Consider the following 17,540-nt stretch of genomic DNA (forward strand, 5'->3'; position numbering starts at 1 on the left):
ATCTGAGCATAAGCTTTCGTGAGCTACAGCTCACTTCATGCTCAGATAAATTGGTTAGTCTCTAAGGTGCCACAAGTACTCCTTTTCTTTTTGCGAATACAAACTAACATGGCTGTTACTCTGAAACCTACATTAAGTATGTGAGCTCCCAGAACTTATCCCATGATGCACTTATACTTCTATAGATCGTTATTTGATTTTTTTGTTGTTGTTGTTAAACCATTCATTTTATAACTTTATAAGACGTTATCCGATAAGGAAGTCAAGGCGGATTATTGTTGCAGAAATAAATGGTAGTTTATATGCTTGCTCAAAATAAGAATTAATAGAGCCCTTTTCTGTATCTTAACAGATGCTGAAAGTGAAGAAGCTAGTTCATCTGCTCTACCTACCCAAGTATCTCGGCCATCATCATCTACATATGACGCAAACGTGCCAACTAGTAATTATACTGGCATACATATCCCACCTGGTGCACATGCTCCAGCCAACACTCCAGCTGAAGTACCTCATAGCACAGGTATGTCACATTATATCCAAGAACACAGATTTACTTTTACTGTGAGGTGCTTTGCTATTCCATTGTAGCCTCCTTTCCAGTTATATGTAAAGTATAATAAGGCTGCAATATTGTATATGTGTTAGAACAGAGGCAACTTTTATAGTTAATACTTCATAAATTACCATGCTAATCCTCATGTTTTTGGACACTTGTGACTTTCTGAAACTTTCACTTGTTGGGCTGAAACTTTCTATAATTGGTCTCTGCTTGAAAGTGATTTTTATTAAAAGTTTGGCAAAATAGTGTTGGTCTTTGACTAGAGGGGATAGTGACAAGAATTTACTTTTCCCATTATTAACAAATATTTCATAGAATCATAGAATATCAGAGTTGGAAGGGACCTCAGGAGATCATCTAGTCCAACCCCCTGCTCAAAGCAGGGCCGATCCCCAATTAAATCATCCCAGCCAGGGCTTTGTCAAAGACTTAAAGACTTCTAAGGAAGGAGATTCCACCACCTCCCTAGGTAACGCATTCCAGTGTTTCACCACCGTCCTAGTGAAAAAGTTTTTCCTCATATCCAACCTAAATCTCCCCCACTGCAACTTGAGACCATTACTCCTTGTTCTGTCATCTGCTACCACTGAGAACAGTCTAGAGCCATCCTCTTTGGACCCCCCTTTCAGGTAGTTGAAAGCAGCTATCAAATCACCCCTCATTCTTCTCTTCCGTAGACTAAACATCCCCAGTTCCCTCAGCCTCTCCTCATAACTCATGTGTTCCAGTCCCCTAATCATTTTTGTTGCCCTCCGCTGAACGTTTTCCAATTTTTCCGCATCCTTCTTGTAGTGTGGGGCCCAAAACTGGACACAGAACTCCAGATGAGGCCTCACCAGTGTCAAATAGAGGGGAACGATCACGTCCCTCAGTCTGCTGGCTATGCCCCTACTTATACATCCCAAAATGCCATTGGCCTTCTTGGCAACAAGGGCACACTGTTGACTCATATCCAGCTTCTCATCCACTGTAACCCCTAGGTCCTTTTCTGAAGAACTGCTGTCTAGCCACTCGGTCCCTAGTCTGTAGCAGTGCATTGGATTCTTCCATCCTAAGTGCAGGACTCTGCACTTGTCCTTGTTGAACCTCATCAGATTTCTTTTGGCCCAATCCTCCAACTTGTCTAGGTCCCTCTGTATCCTATCCCTACCCTCCAGCATATCTACCTCTCCTCCCAGTTTAGTGTCATCTGCAAACTTGCTGAGGGTGCAATCCACACCATCCTCCAGATCATTTATGAAGATATTGAACAAAAGCGGCCCCAGGACCAACCCTTGGGGCACTCCACTTGATACCGGCTGCCAACTAGACATGGATCCATTGATCACTACCTGTTGAGCCCGACAATCTAGCCAGCTTTCTATCCACCTTATAGTCCATTCATCCAGCCCATACTTCTTTAACTTGCTGGCAAGAACACTGTGGGAGACAGTGTCAAAAGCTTTGCTAAAGTCAAGGAACAACACGTCCACTGCTTTCCCTTCATCCACAGAACCAGTTATCTTGTCATAGAAGGCAATTAGATTAGTCAGGCATGATTTGCCCTTGGTGAATCCATGCTGACTGTTCCTGATCACTTTCCTCTCCTCTAAGTGCTTCAGAATTGATTCCTTGAGGACCTGCTCCATGATTTTTCCAGGGACTGAGGTGAGGCTGACTGGCCTGTAGTTCCCAGGATCCTCCTCCTTCCCTTTTTTAAAGATGGGCACTACATTAGCCTTTTTCCAGTCATCCGGGACTTCCCCCGATCGCCATTAGTTTTCAAAGATTTGTGGACAAGTCAATGAAAGTATCTAATCTGTGGGCAAGTGGCAGTCAAAAAATCTAACCAAAATGCAGAGTGTTAAGAAAGGTCTAGAAAATATATGACTGAAATATTAAAATGTATTGATTTAAATCTCTGTACATCCTCAGTTGGAATACAGTGCTTAGTTCTCGTGACCCATCTCAAAGAGATGTAAAAGAAATAGAAGGAGCATAGGAAGGCTCCCATACGAGGAGAAATTTAAAAGATTGAAAAGAAATTTACTTAAGAGAGCAGAGGAAAAAGGGGACAAGATAGAGGTATATACCAACTAATGAATGTGATACAGTAGGTGAATTGGACACTCCCACTTGCCATTTCTCATTATACAAGATTAAGAAGACCATCAATAGAATTAAAAGGCAACACATTTATAACTGATAAAAGGAAACACTGTTGACATTGTGCATAATTAGCCTTTGGCAACACATTATCACAAGATGTAAAAAAGATGTTTATATGGGTAATGGGTACACTCACAGTTAAAACAGAATAAGCAAAATTGTTTACCCTAAAAGATATAAAATCCTCATAGTGTGGACATAGCCTATCCATTCGCTGACAAAGCTAATCGTGAAAGTTCCCGTGTGGGCAATTAAATCTGTTCCAATTGGTAAAAGTGCACAAGAGGGTGAGTTATTCTAATGCATCTTTGGAGCTTTGCAACTCCCATTTGAATACCTCCATTGATGCCTGGTTTATTAACTTTTCTCATCTTCAAATCCCTCTACCCAGATACATCCTTTTCCTACGTTTGGGACCATATCTAATGGAGTGTCTTTGCCCTTCTGCTCTTCCAACAATGCTATGCTTGCTGCCCTGTTCACTGAATAGCAGCTATGAAACTGACAAGAGTGTCAATTTCACTTAGCTGCTCCACAGCAAGGAGCCTGCCAGCCCTGGGAGCCCCAGCTGGAGCCAGGATTCTCAGGGTTGCTAGGCTCCATGCTCCAGCTCGGGTTCTGTTGGTTGGCAGGCTACCTTTTGTGGTGAGGGGAGCCTGTAAGGGGTTGGAAGGCTCCCTGCCATAAAGCCTAGCAGCACCAAGAGTCCTAGGTCCAGTGATGGCACCCAAGATTCTCTCCTATCTTTCCAGTATAACTTCTTTGTCTTTCTCTACATACTCCCATTGCAGCATGCATTGTTCCTCTGGTTGTGTCACCTGTGATTGGCTCTTTTTTAAGACTTTTCTTTTTTCACTCAGTTTCCATGTGCCTGGCTGTATCCACTCTTCTGTCCTTGATCATCTTGATCCAAGTGAAGTTATTGCAGCTTCCCATCAGACATCTCTAAAGCAAGCCCATTGTTCTTCTATGTCATCATTTGTTACCTGCAATTCTTCAGATTCATTGGACTGCTGGATTTTAAACTCCCTCCTTCCATCAAATATCATCTCTTTTCTTGTTAACTTGTCTTTTAGCTTGATTCTAACTGTTCCACTGGCAAGGTAGTGGTTACTTCCTGCGTCAGAATTTTTAAAAGATCTTGCATCCTGCAGTGATCATCTGTGCCATCTGTTTAGGCAGCGTTATCCAATTGTTTCTCAGCAATTCCATCATTTGACTTGCCTGGTAGATTGTGTTTCCTGAGATGAGGGAAAAGTACCCCCACCAATGGCACAAGTTATACATGCTGCATATCTCAGTGAATCTTTTACCATTTTCTATCTGCCCCTCAATTCCATGTCTATGAAGTGATCAGATCCGAGGCTGCCATTACTACCTTGAGCATTCATATCACCCAGAACCAGAACTACATCATAAGCATAGACCTGGTTTAGTACATCTTGCAACTTGTTGTAGAATGCACCCTTTGCTTGTTCATTATGATCATTGGTAAGTGTGTAACACTGGATGGTAGTTACTTAGCATGATTTGTAACAAAACATGCTCTTATAATTCATGAGTTGACTGGTTCCTATTCTTGTAGAGCTTATGTGTTGCCTTTTGGTCAAGGACTATTCCAACTATCTCTTTAGGAGTATCATGAATAGAGTACCATGATACCAACTGAATTGATTTCAGAGTAACAGCTGTGTTAGTCTATATTCGCAAAAAGAAAATGAGTACTTGTGGCACCTTAGAGACTAACCAATTTATTTGAGCATAGTGAGCTGTAGCTCACGAAAGCTTATGCTCAAATAAATTGGTTAGTCTCTAAGGTGCCACAAGTACTCCTTTTCTTTCAACTGAATTGAGTATTCCACATTCAGTCCATCTCATTTTCTCCCTCTGGGAATACCATTATTGAATTGAGTCTGACTCTTAATTACTTGACTCAGTTTCCCAGTGAACCCACATGGTTCTCACATTCCAATACCTAATTTTAGCGGTTAGGATCTCTTGTTTCAGGTGATGAACTCCTTAACAGGTTTCGTCTACCACCCTCAGACCTCCATTTGAACTCAGTGATTCCAAAAGGCTGAGGTCTCCTTCAAGCTGGCTTAACTGAGACAGACTCTCCTGTATCTGGGTTTTTCCATAACTACAACTTTTTTAGATAAACTGGTAGTTCATATGACTCTCAACCTTAGATCCATGACTCCTTATCCTATATGGGGTTCCTTCATCCACCATCCGAGACACACAACTGGTAGTTTAAGATGCCCCAGGAAAATGGCATGGTTGTAGGGTGATAAGGGGTTGTCTGCATGTGTTGGGGGGGAGTTGGTCTCACACAGAACTACCCTTATCTCAGGGATCAGAGAAAGATTTGAGATAGAGAAGTGCTGTCTCTCTCACTGAGAGCACAAGACTTCGGAGTGAGAATTGTATTTTCAAAGGAGCACAATCCCAGATAAAAAATGTTCCTTTTCATTATGCAACCATCATGTGGAACAACTTTTCTGTATCTCCTCATGTCTCAATCCTTAACGCTTCTTTTTGACCTGAAATTCTTAACCCTCTTTGAGAATACACATATGCTACTTCTATTCTCTCCTCCCCAACCCGTTTGCTTTCTCCTAGTTCCTTGTACTAATTTTCCCTAAAACTCTGAATCTGGTGACCACCTGTTCCCACTGGACCTTTTTTCACACCAACTTTTCCGTACCTGTTACTTCTATGAAATATTGTACTGAAATAGCTGTTCTTGAATGCGTCTTGATTTCGTCTTCATGAAAGGTGCTATTTAGAAATATTTAAACGTTCGTAGCCAACAAATTGTTTTTCAGAAGTACTTTATAAATGTTTCTGAAGTTCTCCTAAAGTTTCCTTCAGTTATAATTATTTCCGATAAAAGCCAGTTCGGGATTGTTTACACTGTAAGTAACACAATTAAACCTCCTGTTAACAACTTGCTTTTTAAGTCTATAATTAAAAGTAACATAGTATAATTCCACTGTTGTTTCGCTGATTTGCAGGTGTAACAAGTAATACCATTCAACCCACTCCACAGAATATCCCAGCTGTAGATCCTTCTCTTTACAATGCTCAATCTGCAGGTAAGACAATGGCATTTATGTTTTTGCTTATGACTTATTTTGCACAAAAAATAGTTTAAGGAGAAACCGAATAAAATTTCAGTAATGTTGACAATTTATAAATAAAGAGTATTGCTGTTTGGAGGTAAGGACTGCCTTTCTGTGCTTGATGCCATCACTTAGCACATTCTGAGTGCTAATGAAATGCAAACAGTTTTTAAACTGTTGTTATTACCCTGATATATAACTCTTGGCTATTACCTCATTAAATCCCCTAGCTAATGAAAGCATGGTCTGTACTTAGAACAATGTTTCTGAAAAGCCCAGGTGCTGCAAAAGGTAGAGTTGGGCGATTTAGGTAGGTAATACTCCTCCTCTGAATTGGTATTGAACTAATGAGCTATTATTGTGATAGGGACTCTGTGCTCCTATTTTTCAAATAAGTTTTAGAGCCAGCCAGTTCAGTAAAAATGATTATTCTGGTGGTGTGGCTAAATTCCATGTTGGGTAATCACGGAACATTCCACCTACCTAAAATGGCCCTCACAGGGTCAATTTAAGTTATTATTCAATTCCTTCCTAAAATAATCACACAAAAAAGACATTTCTGTAGTGTGTCTGCTGCAGAATACCTGTCATATTTCACACCAGAGACAGCACATGTCAGTTGTAAATAATCCCTGTATGAAATGAGCTAACTTAATATAATGCCTCCTGATTATGCCTGTCTTTAATTATCAGTCACTTAGCCAAAGTTTGCTTTGAATCCAAAATATATATTGCCATCTGTCTGTGGTGTTATATTAGCACCCATTGCCATACTATTTCTCTATTCATAAGTTCATTGTTCTCTCTGTATATACATATGAGCTAACCTTAGCAAGAAACCATACTCTGAGAAAGGTGTGGTCTGACTAGAAGCCAGAATCCTCCTAGCACTGACACTCCGTGAATGAGTCCATTAACCTTTCTGCCAGACTTTTCCATCTGTAAAAGTGAGGTAGTACCAAGACAGGTTATGTTGCTATGTAAAACTTAGTTATAGTTAGTGTTTCTGTGTGGCTGGTATAATTTTGATACTGTAACAGGCCAGTCCTTGCTTCCAGACAGCCCCCCAACCTGAAGCAAATACTCACCAGCAACCACACAACAGAACCACTAACCCAGGAACCTATCCTTGCAACAAAGCCTGTTGCCAGCTGTGTCCACATATCTAATCAGGGGACACCATCATAGGGCCTAATCACATCAGCCACGTTATCAGAGGCTCGTTCACCTGCACATCTACCAATGTGATATCTGCCACCATGTGCCAGCAATGCCCCTCTGCCATGTACATTGGCCAAACTGGACAGTCTCTACTTAAAAGAATAAATGGACACAAATCAGACTTCAAGAATTATAACATTCAAAAACCAGTCGGCAAACACTTCAATCTCTCTGGTCACTCAGTTACAGACCTAAAAGTCACAATATTACAAAAAAAAAAAAACTTCAAAAACAGACTCCAACAAGAGACTGCTGAATTGGAATTAATTTGCCAACTGAACACCATTAAATTAGGCTTGAATAAAGACTGGCAGTGGATGTGTCATTACACAAAATAAAACTATTTCCCCATGTTTATTTTCCCCCCTGCTGTTGCTCACATGTTCTTGTCAACTGCTGAAAATGGCCCATCTTGATTATCATGGCAAAAGGTTTTTTTTCTCTCCTGCTGGTAATAGCTCACCTTAACTGATCACTCTCGTTATAGTGTGCACGGTAACACCCATTGTTTCATGTTCTCTGTGTATTGTGACAAAGTTCCTGCTCTACCTTGGTGGGTCTTGCGCTTATTGGCGGATTTGCTCGCGTTGGAGCTTCACGGCAGCCCTCAGCTTGGCCGTTTTTCTGAATTCACAGTCCAGGTCGACTCCTCCTGTGTCTGATCAGGAGTTGGGAGGATTTGGGGGGAACCCGGGCCCACCCTCTACTCCAGGTTCAGCTGAACCCCCCCCCCCCCCCGAGAAAGGGGGTACCTGCCGGCCCGCTTCCCTGGAGGGGGGAGTGGAAGGACCCAGCCCCCAGACCCAGCCACTTGCTGTTTGTCTGCGGACCCGTCTCCGGCTGAGAGAATTTCTTATCTGCTCCGGCATCCCTGGAATGCGAAAAAGAAAGCCCGGAACAGACAGAGAAACAGCCGTCTACTGGAGGAACACCTCCTGGAGAATCTACAAAGCGCCGTGGAGGAGGCCCAAGACTGAGTAACTTTCGAACTGTGCTCTCGTGCAGGGGGAGGCCTTGACTGTGTCATGATTGTGTTTGTAGGGACATGGGGGTGTGGCACGGAGCTGCCCCCCGATCCATCTGTGTCCTCCCAACCCCCACACTACTATCCTCATCACTGCCCCCTCCATCATCATTGCTGGCTGTTTAACATCTGCCTCTGGACTTAGCTGCTCGCCCTGATTCCACCGTGTGGGCCAGAAGCACCAACCAACCAAACAGGACTCTCTGGACAAGCGTATGGTCGTTCATGTGCCCCCCCCCCCCCAACTGCCCATCCCACAGCCTGTCCTTTTTTACCTGACCCCAACTCCTGTTAAGCAACTACCCCACCCCGCTGGGGCATCGGCAATGGAGGGCACTGGGGTGACCTCCGCCGCTGCCATGCCCATCGCCTCCCCAGACTCTAGGGAAGCCCCCCCCACAGCCAGCCGGAAAGGCCAGGGCAAGAAAAAGGGGAAGGGTGCCGCTAAAACCACCAGGCCCTCCGTGGCAGGCGCCACCCCCACTGCTGCGGCCCCGCCACCAACCACGGCATCCCTCCCCGCTGCCCCCTCCACCGGCTCTGCGGGTGTCCCTCCCTCACCCCCCAGGACGTATGCCTGGGCGGCAGCAGCCCCCCCCGCCTGCTGCTTCATCATCTCTCCCGCCCACCGCCTCCGCCACCATCAACAGCAGCCAGGGCCCCTTCCGCACCATGACAAGGAAGCACGGTGTCTGATGCCTCCTGTAGCCCGCCTCGCCCCACGTGGAGACCTATATGCGGGCATTGGCGAGGGTGGTGGGGCCCTCAGCCATTGTGGCGGCCTCTAAAATGTATGGGAAGGTCATCGTCGTCTTAGCATCGGAGGCTGCCACCCAGGAGGCGGTGGAGAGGGGCCTGGCGGTTGGGGGGGTGTTTGTTCCCCTAGAGCCGCTGGAGGACCTGGGCGTCCACCTGGTTCTGACCTCTGTCCCTCCTTTTCTTCCCAGTGCTGCCCTGTTACCCGCCCTTTCCACGCTGGGGAAACCTGTTTCTGTCATCAGCCCTCTCCCGTTGGGCTGCAAGGACCCCATCGTCCATCACATCTTTTCCTTCCGCCAGCAAGTGCAGCTTCTACTGCCATCGGCGGCGCGTGACAGAGAGGCGCTCGAGGGGTCCTTCCTAGTCCCCCACCAGGGGGCCCGTTACCGGGTGTATTTCTCCATGGGGGAAGCCCGGTGCTACCTCTGCCGGGCGTCAGGGCATGTCCGGAGGGACTGCCCCTTAGCCCGGCAAGGAGGGGCACCTGGGATCCTCGAGACCCGGCAGGACATCGGCCCCATCATTGCCGACGCCCCTGGCCGCCCGATACCCGAACCCGCCCCCCCTCCTCTTCAGACCACCACTTCTCCCGCTCAGGCCCAAGGGGCACCTCCCCTACAACGCCTGGACGAGCGGGAGAGACCCGCCTTCGCTGCTGACAATCTGGCGGGGCCTATGGAGGAGGGTGTGGCGGGGGTACCACCAAGCATGGGAGAGAGCCTGCCCCAGGGAGAATCCTCCCTCCCTTATGCCACCCCACCGTCCCCCCCCAAGTCCCTGAGCCATCGCCTTTACCCCCTGATACGACCCCTGCTAACCAGCCCCCCAGATGATGCGATGGAGGGCTGGGCCCTAGTCCAGGGGAAGCGAGGCAAGCGGAAGGCTCGAGCTCCGTCCCATCTACCCGAGGTGGAGGCCCCCCAGAAGACCAGGAAGGGGGGCACCGATGCCGAATCTTCCGCTTTGCCCATGAGTGCGTCCCATCCACCGGTGTCAGCCGGGAAAGACGTGGTAGCACCGGAAGGTAGTGTCTCCCCTCCACGGGAGACCCTTCCCTCCGAGACCCTCGAGGAAGCCCCTTCTGTCCTGACACTACCCGAAGCCCCCGTGAACCCCAAGGCAACCGTCGTGGCGGGTGCCAGCGGGGAGAACCCCGTGGCGACGGAAAGTGTCCTCTCCTCCATGTTCGAGGAGATCGAGGCCCTAGATCTGACCCCTCAGGGGGAGGACGATCTTTTGCCAGCAAACCTTGATTTGGGCGACCTCACTCCACCCCTCTTTTCCCCATGCTCCCTCCCCCAACTGCTGTTTCTGCTCCCACCTCCGAGGAGCCCCTGGACTCCTCCATCGACCCAGCCACTTATGGCACCCCACTGACGACCACCTAGCCTGCTCAGGTGACAGCCAGCGCCACGCGGCCGGGACACGAGCTGCCAGGGGCACCCACGTTGGTGCGGAGCAATCGATTTCCTTCCTGGGCAGGGGCCCAACAGAAGATAATCCACCTCCTGATGCTGTAGCCACTAAATCCACCACGGAGCGCGTGCCCGGTATCACTGAGAGCTCCCTCCCTACCCCCTTAACCCTCGAACCTGATCGGGAGGTGCCACCATCCAGCTGCTTGCCTCCCGAAACCCAGAACTTCGCCTCTGCCCCTGCCCCTACCCCTATCCAGTCTACCTCCTGCGATGTTATCGCCGCTCCCAGGGCTGTCTCCTTCCCTTTTCCAACCGATGACCCACAGGGAGCGGCATTTACATTCTCCTGCCCCGACCCATTAGGGGCTGTTATTTTCCCTCCACTGCCCCCTATCGCCCCAGGGCTTGAGGCGGGCCTAGAAGCTCCAGCCCATCAGGCACCCCGTCGGGGGTCTGCACCTTGCTTGCCCGTTTTAGTGAGCCACGGGGCTGCACCAAGGGCCCCGCCGGGGAACAACCGGGAAACGGTAACCCCCGCCTCCCCCCCCCCCCCCCATGAGCTGCGAGGAGAGCTGCGGAAGTTTTTAGAGGATGTCCGTGGCACCCGCAACAAGGTACAGCTTGCTCTCCAGCGATGGGAGGATTTTTTTCAAATCCTCCGGACCATAAGGGCCCTCATGGGGGAAGGTAAAGGGACGGGGAAGCAGGATGCCGCGGCCTACTGGCGGGTCCACGTCTTCCATGACCAATTACTCACCTACGGGATGGGTCAGGGAATGTCGCACGGCCCACTGGGGGATGCGAGCGTCCCTGCCAGTGAGGATCCCCCCCGGCCCTCCCGACCTCTCACCATCGCAACGTTGAACACCCGGGGTTGTAGGATGGCTCTCTGCAGGTCCCACGTGCTCTCCTTCCTTCGGGAGGGAGGGTACTCTGTGATTTTCCTGCAGGAGACCCATACGGATCCGACCACCGAAGATAGTTGGCGGCTGGAGTGGGGGGACAGGGTCTACTTTAGCCATTCCATGATTCAGCAGGCTGGAGTGGCGACCCTGTTCTCCCCCAAACTACGGCCCGAGGTGCTAGGGGTTGCCGAGGCCATGCAGGGTTGCCTGCTGCATCTCCGGGTCCGTGGGCTCGTGGTTAACCTTGTTAACGTCTATGCCCCGACATCGGGTTCAGAGCGGCTGCAATTCTATCAGCAGGCGTCTGCCTTCCTCGGCACCTTAGATTCTCACGAGTGCCTGCTCCTCGGAGGGGATTTTAATACCACCCTCGGGGACCGAGCAGTGCCCAGATGCCGCGGACACGCTCCGGGAGATAGTTGAACATCACTCCCTAGTGGACATCTGGCGTGACCACCACCCGGATGACACTTCCACGTTCACCTTTGTCCGGGTGGAAGCCCATCGGTCAAGCCACTCACGGTTGGATTGCATTTATTTATCACGCTTCCATCTCTCACGAGCCCACTCCTCCAGCATTCGGCTGGCCCCATTTTCTGACCATCATCTAGCCACCGTGACAGCCTCCCTCTGTGCGGAGAGGCTGGGGCCGGCCTATTGGCATTTTAACAACAGCCTGTTGGAGGATGAGGGCTTCGTGACGTCCTTCTGGGAATTCAGGCTGGCCTGGCGAGGGCAGCGGCGTGCCTTTCCCTCAGCGCGGCGATGGTGGGACCTGGGGAAGGTGCGCACCCGGCTTTTCTGCCACGACCACACCCGGGGCACCAGCCGACGGAGAAATGCAGCGATAGACCATTTGAAACGGGAGGTCTTAGAGCTGGAGAGATGTCTGGCCACCAGCCCGAAGACCCACTCTTCTGCGGATCGTGCCAGGAGAAGCGGGAGGAGCTCCGGGCCCTTGAGGACCATCGGGCCCGGGGTGCCTTTGTTCGATCCCTCATCCGCCTCCTTCGGGTGATGGATCGCGGCTCCTACTTTTTCTATGCCCTGGAGAAAACGAGGGGGGCCAAGAAACACGGCACCCCCCTCACGGAACCGGCAGAGATGTGCAGGAGGGCCCGAGCCTTCTACGCAAGTCTTTTCTCCCCGGATCCAACCGACCCTAGCGCTTGCAGAGTGCTTTGGGAGGAGCGTGAGTGACCGAGACGGGCTAGAGTTGCCTCTCACTCTGGCCGAGTTCTCAGAAGCCCTCCGTCGTATGCCCACTAATAAGTCTCCAGGCGTGGACAGGCTGACCGTGGAGTTCTACCGCTTGTTTTTGGACGTCCTCGGCCCAGACCTAGTCACTATCTGGGCCGAGTCTCTGCAGAGTGGGGTCCTCCCTCTTTCGTGCAGGCGAGCTGTGCTCGCCTTGTTGCCGAAGAAGGGGGACCTCCGCGATTTACGAAATTGGCGTCCCGTCTCGCTCCTCAGCACGGACTACAAAATCGTAGCGAAAGCAATCTCGCTGCTGCTAGGGTCTGTGCTAGCGGACGTGATCCACCCAGACCAGACCTACACCGTCCCAGACCGCAGTATCTTTGATAACCTATTTCTGGTTCGGGACCTTTTGGAACTCAGGCGTAGAGACGGTCTGTCGTTTGCCCTCCTGACCCTAGATCAGGAGAAGGCGTTGGATAGGGTGGACCACGGGTACCTCCTGAGCACTCTGCAGGCGTTTGGGTTCGGACCCCAGTTTGTGGGTTTTCTCCGGGTGCTGTACACTTCCGCAGTGTGTCTGGTTAAGCTCAACTGGACCCTGACCGAACCGGTCAGCTTCGGGCGAGGAGTACGGCAGGGGTGCCCCCTCTCGGGCCAGCTCTACGCTCTGACGATCGAGCCCTTCCTCTGTCTCCTCCGCAGGAGGTTGACAGGGTTGGTCCTGCGGGAGCCGGAGCTGCGGCTGGTCCTGTCGGCGTACGCTGATGACGTGCTCCGCGTGATCCAGGACCCCGGCGACTTGACGCAGGTGGAGGCTTGCCAGTCCATCTGTTCAGCAGCCTCCTCTGCCTGGGTCAACTGGGTCAAGAGCTCTGGCTTGGCGATAGGAGACTGGCGGCAGGCGAGCTCCCTCCCACCCGCGCTTCAGACCATCCGGTGGAGCGTGGGTCCACTGCTCTACCTTGGCGTTTACCTTTCTGCCACGCATCCCTCTCCACCGGAAAACTGGGAAAATTTAGAGGGCAGGGTGATAGAGGGGCTCCAGAAATGGATGGGACTTCTCCCATGTCTCTCCCTCCGAGGGAGAGCGCTGGTGCTTAATCAACTAGTCCTGTCCATGCTCTGGTACCGGCTCAACACCCTGGTCCCGGCCCCGGCTTTCCTGACCAACCTCCGGACATCGATTCTGGGGTTCTTTTGGTCAGGAACGCACTGGGCCCCTGTAGGGGTTCTTCATCTACCCCTGAAGGAAGGAGGACAGGGCCTGAAGTGTCTACACACTCAGGTCCGTGTCTTCAGCCTCCAGGCCCTACAGAGGCTCCTCTATGGTGCAGGCAGTTCGGCGTGGAGCACACTGGCACACGCCATCCTGCGCCGCATCCAAGGGCTCCGATATGACAGGCAGCTCTTTTATCTCCGTCTGGGAGGTCTTCCGCAAGACCTTTCCGGGCTGCCGGTCTTCTACCAGGACTTCCTCCAGACTTGGAAACTGTTTTTTAACAACCAGGTCCGTGGCGGCCACGGAGGGGGTAGTTTTCCTCGCGGAGCCCCTACTACACAACCCCCAGCTCCATGTGCAGGTGGCGGAGTCCCGCTCGGTGCGCCAGAGCTTGATCCTGGCAGAAGTCACGAGAGTCGGAGACCTCCTGGACTACGACCGGGGAGACTGGCTGGATCCCCTGACGCTTGCCCAGCGCATGGGGCTCTCCAGACCTTGCACCCCCCGGCGCATACTTCAGGAGGCGAAGGCCACTTTGCCGCCCACTGCTCAAGCTTACCTCGACCGGGTCCTGCTTGAGGGCATGTCCTCTACCCCAGGCCCGCCGGACCTTTTAATTGGACCCCTGCCCCGCAGACCCAATCGACCCCCTCACCCCTTCACTGCGAGCCGGCTGCATGAACTGCAGCTGGTACGCTTCCAAACTGCGCCAAGGAAACATCTATACATGTTCGTGCTCCACACCCTTCACGCCCTCACCCTAGTGTCCCACCCCAACACAAAGTGGCGAGACCTTCTGCCACCTTTGGAGGGTGAGCAGCCCCGGTGGGCCAGCCTATATTCCACTTTGGTTCCGAGGCCTGTCGGGGACATCCGTTGGCGGCTCCTTCACAGAGCTGTGAGCACAGGCACATACCTGGCGCATCCCAGATACTTGTCCCTTTTGTGGTGTGAGGGAAACCCTGGCGCACGCATATTTGGAGTGCGCCAGTCTGCAGCCCCTGTTCCAGCTCCTCACAAATCTCCTATTATGTTTTTGGTTGCATTTTTCCCCTCACCTTTTTAATTATGCACTCCCCATCCATGGCCTCACAAAGTCGCAGGATCTCCTAGTTAACCTCCTCCTGGTCCTGGCTAAAACAGCCATCTATAAAACCAGAGAGAGGAGGTTGGCCGATGGAGCTTCCTGTGACTGTGGGGCTGTTTTCCGATCCTCGATCTGTTCACATATCCGGGCGGAGTTCCTCTGGGCTGCGTCCACCAATTCCCTTGATGCTTTTGAGGAGTGGTGGGCGCTGTCCGAGGTTCTCTGCTCAGTGTCCCTGTCTGGGTCCCTTTGTCTGACCCTTTGATTGAGGGAGAGAGTAAGGGACCCCAGCCCCAGCTATTGCTGCTGCGGACACCACCACCTCAGAGGGGTCCTTTCACACGTGGGTGCACGTGCGCCCCACCCCCGCGCCCCACCCCCACCCCCCAGATTGTCCACCCCACAGCCTGCCCCTCTTGTTGGGTGCTTTCAGAGGAGGGAATTGTTGGTGACACTCGGGCGTGGCGCCAGATAACTCGAGGGGGTGGAAGACCACGAGAGTCGATGAAGCCCCCTCGCTCTGGGCCACCAGGTAACTCGGAAGGGTGGAAGACCACGAGAGTCGAGGAAGCCCCCTGCTCTGGGCCCAGGCAAGCTTGAACACTTCCCTCCCCTGAAGCTAATGAGAAAACAATTGTGATTGGTTGCTGTGTTACGCATTGCATATGCTGCTGTTTTTACCTTGTAAGTGTGTTATGCAAATAAAAACATCTTTTGCTTCAAAAAAAAAAAATTTCTCTTCTGTAGCCATCTGGCCCGACCTTGTCACAGTATATAAAATTGTCCTACTGTATTTTCCGCTGCATGCATCCGATGAAGTGGGCTGTAGCCCATGAAAGCTTATGCGTAAATAAATTTATTAGTCTGTAAGGTGCCACAAGTACTCCTGTTCTTTTTTCAATAAACTAAGAGACCTAATTAAAGGTGGTGTGGTACATTATTAATTAAAATACATTTTTTTCTTTGAGATATGAAAAGACTCCTTAGCAGTCTGCTCTTTGAGTATAATTAGGATTGGAAGGATTGGATTTTTTTGTTGGTACATGTCAGGAAATATCAATCTACAAACTGGCAAAAAAATTACCATCAACAATAATCTAAATTTATAGATAAGCAAAGTAAAAAAAATGCTGTTTGAGAACTTATTAGTGTTTGATGTAAGGATACTTACTGTGTATATTTTGATGTGATATTGACCATTTTTGTTTTAACAATATTAAAGCTTTAACTTTTTGGATATCAGGGTCTACTGTCATTAAAAATTGTTTGATCCCCCATTAATTTCCCACATCGGTGAAAACTTAAATTGATAAAAATAAAAAAAAGCTTTAAAATAAGCATTGATTTCATCCATCAAAATTACATTAAAAAATCAAATTCTGCCAAGCCTAAGTATAATGAATTAAAAGTCATTAACTGGAATTTCGTATTTGAGGATGTTGTCACATGAGGATGCCACATAACAGTGCCGTCTTGATGTGTAAAAAGCAAATTTCTGTGATAGGAGATGTGTTCAAAAGATTGCAGATGAGTAGGAGTTCATTAATACATTCATCTTCCCCATTTTCTTTAGAGAATAAAAGGCATCCCTCTGAATAATTCTGAATAACATATAATGTAGTTTCAGAGTAGCAGCCGTGTTAGTCTGTATCCGCAAAAAGAAAAGGAGGACTTGTGGCACCTTAGGGACTAACACATTTATTTGAGCGTAAGCTTTCATGAGCTACAGCTCACTTCATTGGATGCATTCTGATAATGTAGTGTTTCTGGTTACAGTTGCTCCTATTGTTGAGTACAAAAACATGGTTTAATCACAAAAACTGTGATTAAAACGTTTGTGTGCGCAAAGGTTTCATAAGCCCTTTCGCCTAAATCACAGGGCATTATTTATTTTTACACATGTGAACTGCCCGCTGCCCTCTTATCTCTGGGAGCCTGAGTTCAAATGCTGAATTAGGATATAAAAAAGAATTTGAATCTCTGTGGATTCCCCCTACATGTGATGCAGTTCAGAATGATTGGGAACCTCTACTACAGAAACATTCAGCACTGGGTTAGTAGTGAGCATTGCAAGTCCTGATTAAATTGATCCATCCTCATTTAGGTATTCGCATGCCCCCTTTTCAAATTATCTCAGTATGGTCTTGATCCTCCAGTGGGATAAGGAGTAGCACCAATAATGCTGAGCAGAGCGAGATAACCCTGTGGATCGCCAGTTGCTCCTGATCCAGAGAGCTACACAAGTAGTGGAGATGATCTGCATGCGCTCCCCTCTGCATGGGTGCACAGAGGTCATGCCAGTTGGCAGAGTCAGGGTATGATGCCACATCCCCTGCGGATATGCAATTGAGGATGTCGGGCGTGTGTGTGGAAGTCATGTCCACCCTTCCTAATCACCATCTCTAAATTCCCATGTGCCAACTGGTTGCAGGCATTGATGCCATATGCACAGACAGGAACCAGATGGCAACCTGCAGAGAGGGGTAGGTGCCCGGTGGCTCTAATCACAGACATCTCTGCTGGTAAAGGGGCACTTCTAGGAGCTGGCCAGCCCATGATATCCCCACCTCAGGCAGACAGAGAGGTAACCTCTGAATTTTCCTCTCTGAATAGTTGCAGAGCCAAGCATTCGTCTGTGGCACACGCACTGCCTCTCTACGGATAGGAACCTGTCCCTTGCTGCATGGGCAGGCTTTGGATCGCATGCTGTGCCACAGGGTGTTCAGCACGCTCGTGCACGGCTCTCTCAGCACCTCCTTCGTATTTTAAAAGAAAATAGAGGTGGGTGGGTGGTTACAGTGGGAGAAGAGGAGTGGTTGTCTTACTGAAGGAAACAAAGAAAGAAGAAATAAGTATTGCTTTTAGTTTGCCCAAA

At 49.7% G+C, this 17,540-nt stretch overlaps 1 protein-coding gene across 1 annotated transcript in view; it reads left to right on the top strand.

Moving 5' to 3' along the window:
• The window catches only part of VTA1 (vesicle trafficking 1), an 82,489-nt gene that overhangs the window by 50,691 nt on the left and 14,258 nt on the right, over window positions 1-17,540 (top strand). Inside the window, exons 6-7 of the mRNA XM_077813141.1 lie at window positions 353-520; window positions 5,725-5,805. Of these exons, the coding sequence (XP_077669267.1) occupies window positions 353-520; window positions 5,725-5,805 (249 nt within the window). The remainder of the gene's footprint in view (window positions 1-352; window positions 521-5,724; window positions 5,806-17,540) is intronic.

This window comes from Eretmochelys imbricata, chromosome 3, assembly GCF_965152235.1.
Source record: "Eretmochelys imbricata isolate rEreImb1 chromosome 3, rEreImb1.hap1, whole genome shotgun sequence".
In the NCBI taxonomy this organism is placed as follows: Eukaryota; Metazoa; Chordata; order Testudines; family Cheloniidae; genus Eretmochelys; species Eretmochelys imbricata.